The sequence below is a fragment of the Sarcophilus harrisii genome, chromosome 6, assembly GCF_902635505.1.
Source record: "Sarcophilus harrisii chromosome 6, mSarHar1.11, whole genome shotgun sequence".
In the NCBI taxonomy this organism is placed as follows: Eukaryota; Metazoa; Chordata; class Mammalia; order Dasyuromorphia; family Dasyuridae; genus Sarcophilus; species Sarcophilus harrisii.
In genome coordinates this window covers 85,360,516-85,380,194 of record NC_045431.1, presented here as the reverse complement: position 1 = coordinate 85,380,194, position 19,679 = coordinate 85,360,516, and the positions used below count along the sequence as shown (strand labels likewise).

At 38.2% G+C, this 19,679-nt stretch overlaps 1 protein-coding gene across 2 annotated transcripts in view; it reads right to left on the bottom strand.

Annotated features, from left to right (window-relative positions):
- Positions 1–12,610, bottom strand: part of FNIP2 (folliculin interacting protein 2) — a 130,485-nt gene extending 117,875 nt beyond the window's left edge. For both annotated transcript variants that reach the window (XM_031944029.1, XM_031944030.1), the window contains exon 1: positions 12,220–12,610. In XM_031944029.1, the coding sequence (XP_031799889.1) occupies positions 12,220–12,332 (113 nt within the window). In that variant the 5' untranslated portion in view covers positions 12,333–12,610. The remainder of the gene's footprint in view (positions 1–12,219) is intronic.
- Positions 12,611–19,679: the final 7,069 nt, after the last annotated feature.

The following is a 19,679-nucleotide window of genomic DNA, read 5'->3' as shown; positions in this document are numbered from 1 at the left end:
GAATAATAGATGGGGCTGACTTGATAACTGAGTAAAAAGTTTCTCTAAAGAAATTTACTTCACAAAATTCAATGTAGCTTCAAATTTATATGACACTGAATTCAATTATGTGTTTTACTTATCTCTTAGCTAATCCAACAAAGTTAACACAATTCTTAGCCGGTTTTCGGGCTAGCTTATTAATGTGGAAGGTAATGTAATAAAGTAGGGAAGAAGGGCTCACTTGGATTCCAGAGACTGATTCAAATCCTATCCCTAATATTTAATGTTTACCAACCTTGAATTTCCTTCACTTATAAAACAGAAGTAATAACACTTAGACTTCCTATTTCACATGTTTGTTGTAAGAAAAGTATTTTGTTAACCAAAAGCACCCTAGAAATATGGCTGGGTTCTGGAGTCAGAAAGACCTGGCTTCACACCTTTATTCTGACACAAACTAGCTATAGGCAAGTCACTTAAATCTTCAGTGCCCCAGATAGCCCAAGCCCCTAAATTAACAGCTGTCTGTCTGCATCAGAGAAGGGGGTTACACTGAGAATTCTCTAAATAGATAAAATCACAAATCTGGACCAGACTCTTCCAAAAACAATGTGAACTATCCACATGTAAATTAATTTAATGTTTTCACAGCTAGTATCTTATAAACTGGGCAAAGCAGTAATTTTAATTCCCCATTTTACAGATGAGAATATTTTTTAACTGGGACTAGAACAAAGATCTTCAGAACCTGTGCAGTTTTCTCCAGAGTCCTCTTCCCCACCCTCAGTCCCAGTTCACACATTAATATAAACAAAATCCTGAACAATAGAATACTTTCATTACAATATTTGATATCAACTGTTCCCTTCCTAAGATGGTTAAGACACCACAGAAATGTCTTTAAATTAAATTCACAAATATTAATGACGGGGAACAATGATGCTATTCTAAATCCAGAAGAATCTTTACATATTACATAATTTTCTTTAAACAGCTAAAATCATGTGAGTATCACAAATGTATTTAAATAAGTATTTAAATATTACAGAATACAAAAATTTGCCAGGAAAACTAAGGCTTAAGATACACTGCCTTCTTTTTTCCCAGTAGACTTATAAAAACTGACTCTGTTTATAGTTCATTTCTGCCATGCCATGGCTATGAGGAACTGAGCTAACCCCCCATTTTGAGGATCATCCACTCTGCATTTGCAGAAAGCTCAGCTCCTGTTTGGGCCATGCCCAAAAAGTTAGGACTCTATCCTTCTCTTTCCACTCCCATCACGCCCTCCAGTTCAAACACTGGGCACAGATGTAGTTTGTATTGTGGTGAGCAGTGAGTCATCCAAGTTCCATTTTCAGACAGGGTGGAGTTGAGGGAAATCACCATCTCCCATCCAATTATGTGGAAATGGCCATCCTGTTTTTCCCTGGTACATAATAAGGATTTTTCACCAAACCAATGATAAAATACATTAAAGAATGCTTAGTAAGAGGGAACACACCAAGTATTTCATCACTCTTCAGAATAAAAGGAAAACTTTTATCAATAGCCAAAATGGATGATCTCATATATTCTGTCTAAAAGCCCAAGGCAAGCAAAGGACCAGTGTAATCAAGGTATACTATTTGTTGCTTTCTACTCTCACTAAAAGGGAAGGGAGGATTGGAGTAGAAGCAGAATAGTTCTCCATAAATGAAGCCCAATACTAGTCTATAATCAGATTTGCCCATTAGGAGTTCACCACATACACATGGACATTTCATGAAAGCACTTTTACAATCCTTTGCCAAGGTCACGTAGTACAAAGGGATTCTTCTAGGCTGACAGCATATTCAGTGCATCAGAAAGTCAATTTAGGGGAAAGAAAAGCTTTTTTTCTGAGGGGAGGGGGCTGGTGTGCACCCTGTGACTTGTTCTTCCATATAAGTCTTACTCCTCCAAGCATGGCAGTGACCCTGGGTTCTCAAACACTAGGAAAGCACAGTACAAGTTCTGACAGGTCTAACTAAGATGGAAAGGTTTCTGATTCAGGGATCAAAACAAAACCATCTACTGGCCAAGGACTAGCCCTGCTGTGTATGGAGAGATCCATCACCATCATCTTATACAGAGACTGACCAGGATGGCAAATGTATTATAATACTCAAGAAAGCTTCTTGTTAGGACCATTCTCGTAATCTAAAAAGTACAGGAAAATAATATGAATTCACATTTTAGAAGTCATTGCTTTAAAAGATAGATATTAGATTTTTTAAACAAATTCTTGCTTTTTAAATTCATATATTAATTCAGCAAACAAAACTACAAAGGCCATCACTTGATCATTAACATTTAAAACGCCTTTTAAAATACACCATCAATTTAGAGCTGGAAGGATCCCTAACAAATGCCTTGGTCCTGTCATAAACCAAGGCCCAGAGAAATGACATTCAATTCAATAAATATTTGTTGTTGTTCAGCCATTGCAGTCTTATTTGACTTCTTCACAACCCGTTTAAGTTTTTGTTTTGTTTTGGTTTTTTTTGTCAAGTTACTGGAGTTGTTTGCTATTTTCTTTCCAGCTCACTTTACAGATGAGGAAACTGAAGCAAACAGGTGACTACCCCAAGGTCACACAGCTAATTTGGGAAGCTAGATTTGAATATGAGTCTTCCCTGACTCCAGTTCTTGGCTCTATGCCACCTAGCTCCTCTATTGAACATTTATTTAGTGCCTGCCCTATGTGTTAGCCACAGAATTTAGCTGGGAATACAAAAAGAAGCAAAAGATAGCCTCTACCTTTAAGGAGCTACCTTTAAGGAGTCCCAATAAATGGCAAAGCTGAGATTTTGGTCTTAGCACCGTTAACGCCACCTCTAACTCAACAGGTCTAAAACCAAGCATAAATATCATTTTAGATCAGAAATATCCTTCACTGCAAAGTCCTTTTTCTGTTACTGGTCTTTCCTGGGTGTTCATCTTTAACTTTTCCTACCTTCTAGGTGGTCTCCTTCTCTCCTCCTTCATATCCAAATCATACTATATGATGTCAGGTTAATCTTCCTAAAACATAGCTTTAAACCAGCATTCCACTGGGAAGTCCAATGGAAAAAAGACAAACCCCTTAGTTAATCAACTCAAGACCCACCAACTCCTAGCTCTCTAGTATCCTTTCCCACTGTTCCCCCCACAGAGTAGATTTTAGCAAAAGATTACCTGAATGTCTCCCTATATACCCTGAACTCTGTCACATCCTTACATCTACCATTTACACAGATAGCACTTTAAAAGTTTTCAGGATGCCTTTCTCACTCTAATTGAAAAAACAAGTTATGGCTATCCCCATCTTTCAGACAAGGAAGCAAAGAGTCTGAATGCTTTTCCCAAGCTCACACAGCCAATAAGGATGTGAGTTAAGATTCAAGGCCAGGTCCCCATACTCCAAAGAAAGAAATGCTGACCATTTCTAGAGTTCTGTTCTAAGAAAGAAATTATTTTCCTATTTGCTTATAATCTGTCTTTATTCAGCACACATTTAAACATTCATTTCCAAGCTAATAACTAAAACGTTTTTCTTCTAGCCTGCTTAATTGTCCAATTCCTCAATCTGGCCTTCACACATACTTTTTCTACAAGGCTTTTCTTGTTCTCATCACTTCACCACCACCACTATACACATACATACACACACACACACACACACACACACACACACTCATACATACACAGATTCCATCCGTCAGAATTTCTCTCTCTTTAACTGCCACATCAAATATCACTGTACTTTCATGATCACCCTGTTTTATAATCGTTTGTTTCATATCTCATCTTATCTATTAGACCAAAAGCTCCCTGAGGCAGACTGTTTCTCCTTTGCTTTGCACACAGGTAGATGTTCAAATGTTTGTTAAATGAAGGAGTACAAATAAATGTGAAAACCATTGATTTCTTAAACCTCTAGAAAAAAAGTCAACATATAGTGCCTGGTTAGCAGTGAGTTATTGCAGTAGAATTTAAGTTTCTTGAGGGTTGGGGACTGTTTCTCTCCCTCACCTCCACTTTTTTTTTTTTTTTTTTTGCCTTAGAATTTCCAGTACCTAGAACACAGTAGGGGCTTAATAAATGCTTGAATTGAATGATGAGACAAAGAGAACATAGAGGAAACAGTTAAAAAATAAAACAAAGCAATCACTTGACTACATAATATAACAAAATAATTTACACATTCAAGTACTGAAACTGATAAGTGACAACTTTTACTCAGCAACACTCAGAAAGTAAGTGATCTTAGCAATAATCTGACAATCCAATGGCTAGAAGTACTAATGTTCTGTAGGACCTCCTTCCTCCCCACTCCACTGATTTGTCATGAAATCGAAGAAAATTACTACATCACCTTCCCACATCTGCACAGAGGAGGAAACAGCCACACTGTAAAGCTGGTTAGCAATTATAAGATCACAAAATTTGGATGATCAATTTGGTTCCACTCTTAATAGAAAGGTTAATGAGGCTAATAGGTTTTTAGTGATTCTTAATAACAACTGAAATTGTTCAGTGTTTTATCCTTTCTGGGAAGCTTTTCACCAATCCTGTATCATTAATCCCTTTCCACGGTCCTGGAGATGGGCAGGTCTGGAATTATAATCTCCATTTTTCAAATGTGATAACAGACCCAGAAAGACACTTATCTATAAGTCACATCTAGTTAGGGATGACAAGACAATGAGAGGCCACATTGTGCTGACTTTTCCAAAAACAGTTAATTCAGAGCACTCAACTTTCTCTTTCTTTAATATCTAATAAAGCCAAAGTTCAACGCAATGTTTCAGGAGAGGAAGTGACAAGTAACAGTGGGTCAGGAGGGAGCAGCAACTCCAGAAGGAGTTCTATCATCCAACTATTTCTTCAGTAAGCGCTTTGTTATTCAAGGTGCTTTTTAGAACCTAATAGGTGTCAAGTCCCACAAAAACAAAAACAAAACGAAAAGAGATCTTGCTCTCTAGAAATGTACATTTGATTAAAAAAACAAACAAAATAAATGTAGATTAGTAAGCAGAAGTAATTTCCAGGAGGATGAAGAATCAGAAAAGGTGTTGTAATCTCCAGCTTCCTTCTAGGTCCCTTCTTGGAGGATGCAGACAACAGAGAAGATGAATAGTCATACATGAAGAATTTGAATTGAAGATATTGGTGGTAGTTTTTTTTTTACTTTCCAGGGCACAGAAATTTGAGAATAATGGTATTAAAAGTTCCTCTGTAACCTCGCTCCACTACATAACCCCATGGTCATGCATGGAACACAGTGTTTAAAAGTCACAGATCAGCATTCCATTGCTGGTTGGCCATTTTCTAAATGTGTAAAATTACAAACTCTCTTAGTCCAAGTCACTCCATCTGTTAAATGGGGACAATAACACTTGCACGAAGATCAAATGAGGTAAATAGTGTTTACATGCTTTGCAAGTCTCAAAGTGTGTGTGTGTGTGTGTATGCTATTTTCCAGCCTTCTTCCCTTCCTTAATTCTTCAGCCATAAATTCTCTAGTGCTGCTCTTCCCTTCCAAGAGAGAAATTCCTTTGACAACTTTAGAATCTGGACCCAGCGCAGCAGTGGAAGGGAAAGAAATGCTTCTGGGCAATACCACCAAACATGCACCTGGAACATGGATACAAGTCTACATTTAATGTAAATACTTACTTTGGGCTTTATCAGATTTGGAAATGTCTGTCTGTTGTCATTTCCTATGTAGTGTTTTTGTTTCTTCTTTTTATCTTATATCCTTTAGATTATAAATTCTAAGGAGGATAGGACTATGAGCCCTTGATTTTTTATTGAAGTATATGGAAAGGGTGCACCTGATACTAAGAGTAGTAGTAGTAATAGTAGACCTAAATTTCATTCAATCCTACATGCTATTTGTGATACCTCCAGCAACTCACAATTAACCTCTCAGAATCTCAGCATCCTCATTTGCAAAATGGAAACGATAATACTTAATTTACCTCCTTCATAGAATTATTGGATAGAAATCAACTTGCAATCTTTGCAATCGATGAAATACGAGTTTTGTAATGCTATTTGATAACACTGATAAATAGGCTTCACAATACATGCATATTCACACAAAGAAACTCTATAACAGGTTACTTAAGTTTTTCTTAGAAGATCTCTGGTGATTAAAACAACTTCAGACTTTATTATTTATCCCTAACCGATGGGAACAAGTGTCAAGTCTATTCTTTTCACTATTTATACAGTCTGAGAAGTCTCCTGGAAGGCACTTTTTATTCAATTTACAGCTTATACTCTTGAGTGCCACATTCTTAACCATTTCACAGCATTGTTCTAAGCCAAAAAAAAAGGCACTTGGATAATGAGAGAGTAGTTTTAGAGCCATAAAATACCTTCTAGCTCTGAATTCTATTATGCTGACAGAACTTTTAGAAATTAGCCTCTATTTCTTTGTAAACATATACATATTGGGTCAAAACTAAAGGAATTTGGAATGTCAGATATATGCCAATGCATTAAGAGCCTGTGATTTTATCAAGAGAAACTGAGATGACAGCCAAAGTATGTAATTTGTAGTTTTCTCAATCCCAGATATCACGTTTGGCACCAAATCTACTACCATACCATGCTAATTCATTTCACACACGTAGTTTAATAACACACACACACACACACACACTCCTCAATATGATTACTGCATATGTGTATATATATATATCTATATACACATTATATACATATATGTAGCACTATACAACATACATAAATTTGCACCACATACACAAAAGATATACCACATATCTTTTTTAAAGTGCTTTACAAATATCATGTCTTTTGGAAACAGGAACACATAAGTTAATTGACTTGTCCAGAGTCTTCTAGGCTGGATTTTAAGCTAAATTATGTGAAATGGATAAAATCAGGAAGACTGGAGTTAAAATCCAGCATAGGCTCTGTTTGATTTGTCACAGACTAAAACTGAAAGCACTTTGGAAAACATGAGCTATTAAATAAGGAATTATCTAAAATGTTTAAATTTGTCCTCAACCTACTGCTGTTATTTCATAGAGGCAATGTGTCAAGTTGATAAACTGCTGGACTTGGAATCCAGAAGACCTTGATTTAAATTCTTCCTCTGACACTTATGAGTGGTATGACCAACTAGGAGGAAATCATTCCCTTAACCCTGTCTAGGCTTCCATCTTCTCATCTGGACAAAGTGCTGTTCTTCAAACATTTCAGTTCTCACAGACTACCTCTCTCCCTTCCCAGAATGTTCTTCTTCCCTCACTTCTTAAAATTCTTAATTTCCTTCAAAGCTCAGTTCAAATACCATCTTTTCCATCTGGCTTTTCTAAGATGCTAAGATCAGCAATCAATAGGCACTTAATAAATGCTTATTGTCATATCTAAATGTGAACATGTTATAAACATTATCTTTTCCACACAAAATATGAGCTTCTTGCCAGTCAGAGCTCTTTACTATTAGAATAGTATCCATAATACTTATGTTGCATCATTGTTGGGAGCTTAAATGAATTAATACATATGGTGTGCTTTGCAAACCTTAAAATGCTAGTTATGATAACATGATAGTTATTATTACTATGGGGTGAGGGAGAGTTCAAATTATACAAATACTACACTGGAATAGTGCCTACTGATGTCTCTCCTCATAGTTTTAATTTAATTGCCTTTGCTTCCTAATAAATTTCTCCAGTAAGATCTTTCAATAAAGTCAACTAAAATTAACTATCAGAGTTTAAATATACTCAGGAACACAAATTTTTAGACATACTTATCCAATTGGCTAAAAATGACAGGAAAAGATAATGATAAATGTTGGAGGGCAAGTGGAAAAACTGGGACACTAATGCATTGTTGGTGGAATTGTGAACTAATCCAGCCATTCTGGAGAGCTATTCAGGGCTATGCCCAAAGGGCTATCAAACTGTGCATTTCCTTTGATCCAGCAGTGTCTCCACCGGGTTTGTATCCCAAAGAGATCTGAAAGGAGGGAAAGGGACCCGTATGTGCAAGAATGTTTGTAGCAGCCCTCTTCGTAATGGCAAGAAACTAGAAAATGAGTGGATGCCCATCAGCTGGAAAATGGCTGAATAAGTTATGGTATGTGAATGTTATGGAATATTATTGTTCTATAAGAAATGACCAACAGGATCATTTCAGAGAAGACTGTAGAGACTTACATGAACTGATACTAAGTGAAGTGAGCAGAACCAATTTAGAACATGATACACAGTAAAGAGCAAGATTATGTGACAATCAACTATGATCGATTTAGGTCTTCTCAGCAATGCAGTGATCCAAGACAACTCCAATAGACTTCAGACAGAAAATGCCATCTGCATCCAGAAAGAGAACAATGGAGACTGGATGTTGATAGAAGAATAGTTTGTTCATTTGTTTGTTTGCTGTTTCTTTCTCAAGGTATTTCTCCCTTTTGGTCTGATTTTTTGTGTACATGATAAATATGGAAATATGTTTAAAAGTATTGTACATGTATTGTCTATAACAGATTGCTTGCTGTCTTGGGAAGAAAGGTGAGGGAGGAAGAAAAAGATTGGAATATAAAATCTTTCAAAAATAAATGTTGAAAACCATCTTTATATATTTTTGGAAAAATAAAATACTATTTAAGGAGAAAAAAGAATTTTCAGACTCATATGTTAGTGTTTTTGACAGAACAGCCCCTCTTTAATCAAATACAGAATGTATTAAGATGGAGGTATGAAAAAAGAAAATAAAGAAGTTATTGGGAATTTTTTAAGCTATCAAAAAAAGAAAAAATTAAGAGAAATAATGAGTAAAAGTTCACTTTGAATGTTCTGTTGCATATCAGTTTTATACTACTAGAAATCTATATAACTCTGGGTCTTACATTTATTGCAAATTTTAAAATTTCACTACAAATTGTAGGAAATTTTATCTGAATTTAACCTAATGTTTCTGTAATAACAAGATTATTAACTACAGGTTGAAATAACACATTGTAAAATGTAGTTCAATTGGATAAATAAATGGCTTTTTGCCACTGAAGTATCTGAAAGTTACCGTCTCAAACAATTCAGAGAACAAGTGTATCTTCTCCAGTACCAAGAGATCACAAGAAGGCACATTTCAGCTCAACCTAAGGAAGAACCTGTAGATGAATGGAGCTGTCCAGGCACTGAAGACATTGTAGTAAACAAAGACTCCTTTTTTACTGGGGTATGTGTTACTTAAGCAGTAGCTAGATAAACATTTGCAAGACTGTCCTTGGTGCGGTAAAAAGTCAGGAGTCAGGAGACCTGAATAAGAATGCTGCTAATTTGCTGTGTGACCACACTTTCTTATCTATTAAATGAGAGTACATGATCTCTGATGTTCTCACACAATGAAGGAGCTCCAACATCATGTAGTCCAACTTTGCACGATTTAAATCTCAAAATCCTAGTACAATGTGGGAGTAGGGTAAGTTCCAGTGGTTTCACTTTTGTGCAGATATAAGTTAGCCAGAGACTCCTTGTGGAAAGGAGGCCAACAATGAAGCCAGAAATTCAAATACAGCCTAATTATGTGAACTTGAACAAATCATTTCTCCTCTTGAGATTCCAGGTAACCCTCTAAGACAATCAGTATAAGATTAAAGATTAATCTGCATTAGTAAAAAGAGGTTTTTAAATCAATGAAACTTCAGATTCAGACCTAGGTTTTCATTTGTATTTCTACCTTCCCCCTTCCATACACACAAGGCAGAATGCCTGTTCTTTAGCACTATCTCCTACCACCTACAGGTTGCCTTATGAAACAAGCTTATTTGAATGCACATATAAATCAATTACATATTTATACAATGCCAAATTCAGATGGAGGGAAAGTGGATAAGGAGAAGAAGGTTAGATTCTTATGTGTGTGTGTGTGTGTGTGTACATGTGTACAGTCTCTCACATTCAAAACAGCAAAAAGAATCCCCTGCTTAAGTTATAGACAGCCAACTGGTGCACGAGAAATATAATAATCCAAATACACACACACACACACACACATACAATGCTTTTAAGTTTGCATTTTGTAATCTGTGAATTTTGTAATCTGTGAACATATTTTGAGGAGTTTTAAAAATTTTTGGTAATTGTTTTTCAATATGATTATTTTCCTTTATAAATATTTTATCTTGTGTATTTAAATACAGTATTCTGAAAAGGGCTCATTGGCTTCACCAGGCTGCCAAAGGGATCTATGACTCACAAAAATGATAAGAATTCCTGCTTTCAATAGGAGTTCATATAAAAGAACAATATGCATTCTTCAGGCTGTTATGTGAAAGGAGGCAGGGAGGAAAAATGTCATTCATGCTTTATCCACTTAATGTATGTACACAAGGCTTTTGGACACCAGCTGGTACTACCTTCTCCTCCTCTTGTTATTCACCACTTTACTTTCCTTGCCTCCCTCAAAGCAAGTTTACATCTATAACTTAAGGATGGGTCTAGCCATCTGTTAGATTCCTTACTAAACAGAAGGATGATTTTTAGGGTCATTTCTAACTCTACAATTCTATGAACTCTCTGTCTCTCTGCAGCTCTCTCAGACATATCAATGAACTTTAATGGAGACAGGAAAAAAAACAACCCTTGACAGAAGTTTAGGTTCCACCATTACATATTGAAAGAAATTAATAGCGTCCACACTGCAAATGGTCCCACCCAAAACACATGATGATTTTCACAGATGCAATCACTAGCCCCCTTAAATTAATTCAATTCAGCCTAAACATTTGTATCTGCAAAGCAATATGCCATATCATAGTGTTACAAAGACAAAATACTTAAAAAGCAGTTCAGGATTAATGTGGAACTCGGGACCAACATGCAGAGCCCATGCTAAAAAATGTAACAAACTAAACTTAAGTGTCATGGAGAGGGGGGTGAGGATGGAGAGAACAGGAATGCGTCAAATATGAGTCTAACTTCAATGTACAGCCACTCAAATTTTTTTCCATGAAATTATCTTTTTCACTACAAGTCCTATTCCGCGAAACAAATCAGGGTTATAAAAAGAGGAGGAAGAGGAAAAAACTGCAAATCTGGAGAGAGGTAATTGTACTCTCTGCAGAGGTCAGTGTCTCTCACATTCAAAACAGTAAAAAGAATTCCCTGCTTAAAGTTTTAGACAGCCAATTGGTGTAAGAGAAACGTAATAATTCCGGTATGGAGATTAAAAGATGTATATAGTAAGCATCCATCTCAAAAAATCTTGGGCTCCTTAGCTAATTTCCACATAGTTGTAATAAAGAGCTGTGTGTTTTTAAAAGGAAGAGAACCCAGTAAGTACAGAAAGAATGATGCAAACCTCATTCAGAATTTAACTCAAGTTTCATCTGCAAGTTCTTACTTCAACAAAAGACGCTTCTATCCATCATGCAAGTAGCTTCTAACGCAAAGTTTTAAAAAATAAAAGGTTCCAGCTAAACGCGAGGCCAATGCGAACATCAGATTCTGATTAAGACTTCCACCAAGCTCAATTATTCCAGAATGCATTATAAAGCATTTTTAAATGTCAAGCCTGAGAAACGTGTTTAAAAAGGGGGAGGAGGAGGGAGAGCCGTAATGTTGATCCATGCCACATGTGCACCAGCTCGGTTAAATAGAGGACTCAGCCGTTTCCCCGGGCGTCCCTAGTGCCCCTCTGCAGGCACCGAGAGCCGCCGTTCTGACTGATGCCAAGATTGCATCCTTTCATCCATCCATCCCCGGGAGAGCCTGTCACAAGGCGAGGCTTTTCTGCATTTCCCCCCCGCTTCGAGGCTCACCTACACAATAGGGTCACGCCGCCCAGAGACGCACCTGGCTCGTCCATCCTGCTTCCCATCACGCGCCCGGGACAATTATCCCAGCTCGCAGGGAGAGGGTTAGTCGCAGACGGCCCCCACCCAGGATGTGGGGGTGGGGTGGGGTGGGTGGGGGTGGGGACGGCTGCTCCAAGACGCACGCGAACCCCCCCCCCCCCCCGGGAAGAGAACTCGTTTTAGGGGAGAAGCAAGTGGAACCACAACACTCAGCGCACGACCACCACAAGTCCCCCTTCTCTTCTCTTCCTCGTGGGGCAGAAGGGGGTCGGGGCTTCCACTCGCGCCCCCCCCCCCGAGCTCCCACAAAGACGAGCGATGGGGGAGCTCGGCCCTTTCCCGGCCTCCTCCTCCCTTCCCCCTCCCCTCGCGGCTCCTCGGGGGCCCCTCACCTAAAGGCCGGGGCTTCCCTGGCGGCCCGGCCCGGGGCGGCCGAAGACGAGGAGGCGGCGCCGCTCCCGCAGCCCCTTTTGTTGAAGAGCTTCTGGAGCAGGGTCGGGGCCATGATGCCGCCGCTCCTCGGGCTCCCGCGGCGCCGCCCGCTCAGCTGGCTGCAGCCCGAGCCCGGGGCCCACGCGGCGGAGGCATCCCGGCGCCGGCGGCTGCTGCTGCTCCCGCCGCTGCTGCAGCGCGGCCGCCCAGCATCACGGGAGGGAGCCGGCCCAGGGCCGCCGCCGCGCCGCGCCGCTGTGCTCGGAGCTGGGAGCAGCCGGTCATATGACTGAGCACCAGCCCCGGCCGCCCCGCCGCGCTGACAGTTATCTCCGACGGGAGGAGCCCGCGGCAGCCGGGGGGCGGGGCGCCGGGGGGCGGGGGGAGGAGGCGGCGGGGGCGGGCCTGACTCGCTCGCCCGCCGCCATTGGCCCGCGAGCGGAAAGCGCCGGCTTACGTAACACAGGAGAAAGCCCGGCATTGGGCGCTCCCGGGCCGAGGCTTCCCTGGACACGTGGTGGAGGCCCGAAAGAAAGCGAGCGGTCTTAAAGGGCCCGAGCCGGACCGCCGCTCAGTGAGAGGCCGGTTACCTGGCGCGGCAGCCACCTTGTGCCCGGAGCCGTGCGGTGGGCTAGTAGCGCAGTGCGCCCCTCTGGCTGTAGCCACGCGGCCTTCCTGTCCCGGGCAACCAGGAGCCTGACCCCGTCGCGTGCTTTAGGGTCGGGCTGCTGCAAGGAAAGCGGGGATTCTCTTACCCACCCAAGGAAAATCGGAGCCACGTGCTGTAGGAGGGACTCGGAACACTTGGTGCCCTGGGGAGGCTTTCTCTCCCCATCTTCCCCTCCTTCCCCTTTCTTCCCTTCCTTCCTTTTCTTCCCTTCCTTCCCTTCCCTTCCTAAACTTCCTTCCTTTCTTCCTCCATCTCTTCTCTCCCTCCCTCCTTTCCTTCCTTTTCTCCCTCCCTCCGTCCTTTCCTTTCCTTTCCTTTCCTTTCCTTTCCTTTCCTTTCCTTTCCTTTCCTTTCCTTCCTTCCTTTCCTTTCCTTCCTTCCTTTCCTTTCCTTCCTTTCCTTCCCTTTCCTTCCTTTCCTTCCTTTCCTTTCCTTCCTTCCTTTCCTTTCCTTCCTTCCTTTCCTTCCTTTCCTTCCTTCCTTTCCTTCCTTCCTTTCCTTCCTTCCTTTCCTTCCTTCCCTTCCCTTTCCTTTCCTTTCCTTTCCTTTCCTTTCCTTTCCTTTCCTTTCCTTTCCTTTCCTTTCCTTTCCTTTCCTTTCCTTTCCTTTCCTTTCCTTTCCTTTCCTTTCCTTTCCTTTCCTTTCCTTTCCTTTCCTTTCCTTTCCTTTCCTTTCCTTTCCTTTCCTTTCCTTTCCTTTCCTTTCCTTTCCTTTCCTTTCCTTTCCTTTCCTTTCCTTTCCTTTCCTTTCCTTTCCTTTCCTTTCCTTTCCTTTCCTTTCCTTTCCTTTCCTTTCCTTTCCTTTCCTTTCCTTTCCTTTCCTTTCCTTTCCTTTCCTTTCCTTTCCTTTCCTTTCCTTTCCTTTCCTTTCCTTTCCTTTCCTTTCCTTTCCTTTCCTTTCCTTTCCTTTCCTTTCCTTTCCTTTCCTTTCCTTTCCTTTCCTTTCCTTTCCTTTCCTTTCCTTTCCTTTCCTTTCCTTTCCTTTCCTTTCCTTTCCTTTCCTTTCCTTTCCTTTCCTTTCCTTTCCTTTCCTTTCCTTTCCTTTCCTTTCCTTTCCTTTCCTTTCCTTTCCTTTCCTTTCCTTTCCTTTCCTTTCCTTTCCTTTCCTTTCCTTTCCTTTCCTTTCCTTTCCTTTCCTTTCCTTTCCTTTCCTTTCCTTTCCTTTCCTTTCCTTTCCTTTCCCTTTTCTTTCCTTCCTGCTTTTCTTCTGCTTCCCATCTTTTTCCCCCCTTTTGTAACTTCCTTTTCTTCCTTCTTTCTATTTTCTTTATCTTTCTTTCCTATCCTCCTTTGTAGAAAGTTGTAAAGATTTCATGTTATCATGGACCTGGAAGGTGATTTAATTTGTATTTTAGACAGAGGAAGTGTGACCTAGGCAACTCATATATGACTTACTCATGTATGTCATCCTTATCAGACGTGAATATTCAGTCAGAATGAATTAGGACCTTAATCCTAATGAACACCACCCATTTCTTTCCATCTAGGTATATCCCAAGGAGACTTGACAAATTTCTATATTATAATAAATGGCATTTGTAGAATGCATTCACATTTGCTAAATGCTTTAATCTTCACAACACCACATAAGGCAAGAACCATTGGAATTAAAATTCTCACTTTATAGACAAGGAAATAAAGGCTATAAAACGAAGTGATTCATCCAGGAAGTTAATAAATGTCAGTTTGGGGATTTGATTTCCTGACTTCTTGACTCTTAAATTTAACATTCTGTCTTTTTTTCCAGCCAGTTTCATGATATCAAGGAAGTTGATAAATAACAAAATATAGTAATCTTCTCTGCTAATCAGTAACAAATTATTTGGCATTGGGAAAAGAATTGTTTTAAGATCTCTCTCCCAATTGAAAAAATGGAACATATTCTAGTACAGAAAAGTGGCATTAAATATAATTTTATAAACAGACATCAAATACACTTTGATATTTTTACATTTTTAAGATTTTATTTTTCCCAATTATATGTCAGAACAATTTTTAATATATTTTTTTAAGGTTTTTGACTTCCAAATTCTCCCTCTTCTTCCTCATTTACCCTCCCCCCCTGCTGAGGAATTTGATACAGGTTATACATATGCAATCATGCAAAACATTTTCATAGTGGTCATGTTGTGAAAGAAAATACAGACAAAAAAATAAAAAATTCACTATCAAAAGAAAAAGAAAAAAAAATAGCATGCTTCAATCTACATTCAGACTTTTATCAATTCTTACAGGACATGGATAGCATTTTTCATCCTGAGCCCTTTGGTCTTGGATCATTGTATTATTGAGAACAGCCAAGCCATTCACAGTTGATCACTGTGCAATATTGCTTTTACTGTATACAGTGTTCTGCTTAGTTCACTTTTCATGTTCATGTTCATGTAAATCCAAGTTTTTCTGAAACTATAGCAATATTCTTTCACAATCATATTACAACTTGTTCAGAAATTCCTCAACTAATGGACATTCCCTCTGTTTCCAGTTCTTGGTCATTACAAAAAGAACTGCTATAAATATATGTTCTAAAGATATCTTTGATTTCTTTATCTGAAAACTGCCTGTTCATATCTTTTTATCAATAATCAGTTGAGGAATTACTTGTATATATAAATTATGTAAATAAATTTGACTCAGTTTTCTATATATTTAAGAAATATGTCAGAGGCCTTTATCAGAGATTCTTGCTGTGAAAATTTTTTTTCTCAACATACTCCTTTCTATTTCTATTATACAAAAAAATTTTAATTTTATGTAACCAAAATTATCCATTTTACCTCGCATAATGCTTGTTCTCTCTTGTTTGGGCCATAAATTCTTCCCTTCTCCACAGATCTTACAGGTGACTTATTCCATGCTACCTTATGTGAGCATATACCTGTATAACTCTGGATTATTTATTTAACCTCTCTGGGTTCCAATTTTCTATTCTGTAAAATGAAGAAGTGAAACTAAATTATACCTGGGGTACCCTTTCAGTCACAAATCTATGAGTTTATGATCTCTTTAAGACTCTGTCCATCTCTGCATTTGAATAACTCTCCTGCTATCCATACTTTTTTTTTTTTTTAAAGAGCATGATCCATAGGGAAATTCAAGATCCTCCATACTTTTCTAGAATTCAGAATAGAGAAAATCAACTTGAGAAAATCAGCTAAGGTACATTATACATTTCTTTGTAAAATGTGATTGAACTAAATTCCCCAGTCTTTAATTGAAAATCTTCTGTTTGTTCGGGAAAGCCAGTTTGTGAATGTTGTAGTAGAAGTAGGGTTGACATTTTAAAGATATGTCTAACTTTCCATCCCTTCTTTTTTATAATATAGATATAAACATTATCATATAAAATATTTTACTGGTGTTTTCTTATTACTTCATTGCATTTCCCAGTGACTTCCTCCATTAGCATTTATTAAGTGCTTTCTATTTGCCATGACCAGGACAACTACAAAGAAAGGTAAAGACAGTTCCTGCTCTCAAAAGAGCTTATAGTCAAACGGAGAGACCACTATTATTACTACCACTGATAGAACTCTCCTGATGCTTGTAACAAACTACAGAAACCTAAGTAAATCAATAGAATGGCCATGTCTGTAAAAATTTCCCTCATTTGGCATCTATAATAATAATAACAGTTAGCATTTATGTAACACCTTAAGGTTTGCAAATTCCTTAACAGGGAATACAACTCTGAAAGATATAAGAATTCTTGTCAAAGAAATGACACATCCCAGGCAACCTGGGATGAAGCATGTTGCCTACATATGAACAAAAGGTGATGGACATAAGGTACAAAGGTGCAGAAAGATACCATTTTGGACATAGCCACTATGGATTCATTTTGTTTTGACTGTATATGGGTTTTTTTTTTTTTTTTTTTTTTTTGTCCTTTTCCTTAGTTAAATGAAGGAAAGAGGAAGGGATAAATAGCAATTATGATGCAAAAAAATTTTAACAAACATTGAATATTTTTAAAAATATACAAAAGACAAGTGAAGGAAGTCCAGAAGGAAGCACAAATAAGTAGGACAGTTTTAAAAGTAACTTTCATTTTTTTTGTTTCCCAATAGTATTTTATATTTTCAATTATGTGTAAAGATAGTTTTCAAAATTCATTTTGGAAGATTTTCAGTTCTAATTTTTTTTTCTCCCTCCCTTACCATCCAAGATAGCAAGCAAGCTGATATAGATTATTGTATAATTTATTATAACATTCTTTTTAACGCAAGTGGTGTGAAATTGAAATTCATGGTGTCATACAGAAACTTTATTTGTATTCCGCCATGTGTATGAAAATGCTCCCTTCTCCTTTTTTTGGTGTTTAAATTCAAAAAAAAAAAATTAAGAAAAACTACTTTTCATGTGTGATTTCATCTGATTCTCACAACCACCCTTTGGGGTAAATACTGTGACTATTTCCCTTTAAAGATGAGGAAATTAAAGTGACCTGTCAGTGGTTACATAGCTGGTAAATGTCAGAAGCAGGATTTAAGCTCAGTTGTCCTTGTCTTTAAGTCCAGTAGTCTACCTGTTATATCCCATAGCCACCTCTCTCTGACTACCATCTTTATGCTAAGTCAGGAGGCATACGTTACCCTTCTATGATGTCATGATTATAGGACAGAGTTCCATATCAATGGACTTTGGGACAAAGGTTACCACAGTGTTTATCAAAGTTCTGACATTTTTCCACCATTCTCCCCCCACCCCCACCCCTTTTAGGTCTCAACTAAATTTAAAAGTAGCTCTGCTTTATAATAGAAGTATAAACAGAATCTTTTTTCTTAACTGCTCTATAAAAACATTAGCCTCTCACCTTAATAGGATTGCAAATGTAATAGAGAGATTAAGTAGCAAAAGGTATTATAAGCACTTAAGCTTATCTATGTCTATCTATCCTCTACCTATCAATCTATCTATCTAATCTATGGTTTGAAATTAGATTCTCCAACTACACATTTAATACTTGTATTTTTCTTATATTTATAGTGTATTCCATATATCATATATGGAATATGCTTATTCATAATATCATGTTACTTCTCTTTCCAAACATATATGCATATACATACACAGAGTCAGAATTCCCATATTTCACTGTCCAGTTTCCAATTGTTTCCAGATTAGTCGAGATACTCCATAAATTCCAGTGGCTCCCTGTCACTTCCAAGATCAATAAAAAAAATTGTTTATTTGGCATTCAAGGACTTTATAATTTAGTCCCCTCCCCTTTCCAGTCATTTTATATTTATTTCCAACGTGTCTCTTGGCTGTTCCACAGATAGGACACTCCATCTCTTGATTCTGGACATTTTCTCCAGCTGCTCTGAATGGCTGGAATGCTATCCTTGCTCATTTTCACCTAATCACTCTCTGGTTTCCTTTAAATCCCCCCCCAAAGGCCCATCTTCTACCACCCAAAGTGTCTTCTTAAGTCTAGTGTCTTCCCTATATTAATTAACTCTATGTATCCTATATATAATCTGTATGTATTTGTTTGTTGTCTCCCCCATTAGATGGTGATCTCCTTGAAGACAGGGGCTATCTTGTGTCCCTTTTCATATCTCTAGCATTTAACATATTCCCTGGCACAAAGTAGGTACTTCATAAATATTTCTTGATTTATTGATCCCTTATTTGCACCTGGTTAAAGAATGCAGATGATTAACTACCTGCACCCAATCTTCTCATTCTTGAACCTGCTTGGAACATGTCCTGTATTCTCCATTCTTAAATATGAGAGATATAAATATTCAAATAGCAGTCTGATGGTTTTAAAAGCAACTCTTTCATCTTCAACAATTGCCCAGAGACTTGGGTTTATTTAGACTGATAATAAAAGATCCATTTAGTTTGACTTGGAATCATCCTCAACTTGGAACATCTTTAGGAAATAATTCTAGAGGGTTAATCCACCTTAGCAGTAGCTCTTGTTTTTTTCTCAGAAAAGTTGACACAAGCCAGACTTTTAGGATGGTCCAAGGTCAGCCCAACCTGATTCTTGATGACCCAGAAAGAGACATTTCTTCTTGGAGCATCTATGTATGGGTATAGATCAGCCTAAAAATTATATAAGTATATTTGACTGCAAAGGCAGTATCAAGTTGTAGATTTAGGACTTGAAATTGAGAAAAACTCCAGTCATTTCTTTTAGGCCTTTATTTCTCTTTTTCCCCCTCAGTAGCTTCTCTCTATTCATTCCCACTTCTATCTACTGCTATAGATGTTACCTTTGGAGCCATTATAGATACTTCCTAGCTATTGTAGATATTTCCTACCTCTGACTCTGTTATTTACTGTTTTGGACCATTTTCCAATTACTTGGTTCCTTTTCCCCCTTTCTCCTACATCTACCTACTACTATAACCATGCCATATAGTCCATTTGCCTGCGTATAGTCAGCTCCTATCACCACCAACTATTCCTGCACAATGGGGCCAGTTAGCAAGAGAGGAGAAAAGTGAAAAACAAAATTTTGAAGCAACTTTTATCTACTTAAAAGTGTTCAAATGACATTGAATTTTCCTTACTCTATCCCAAGTTCAGCCTTGGTTATAATCATCATATGATCTTATAGTATTTTGTATCCTTACAGCTATATTGTCTAATGGAAAAAGGAATATTGGAGTAAGATGATCTGGATTCAGATGGTAGGTCTCTCATTTATTACCTGTGTGAATGTAGGCAAGACACCTAAATCCTTTATCACAATTTCTTCATCAGTAAAATTAAGAGGTTGGACTAATTCATC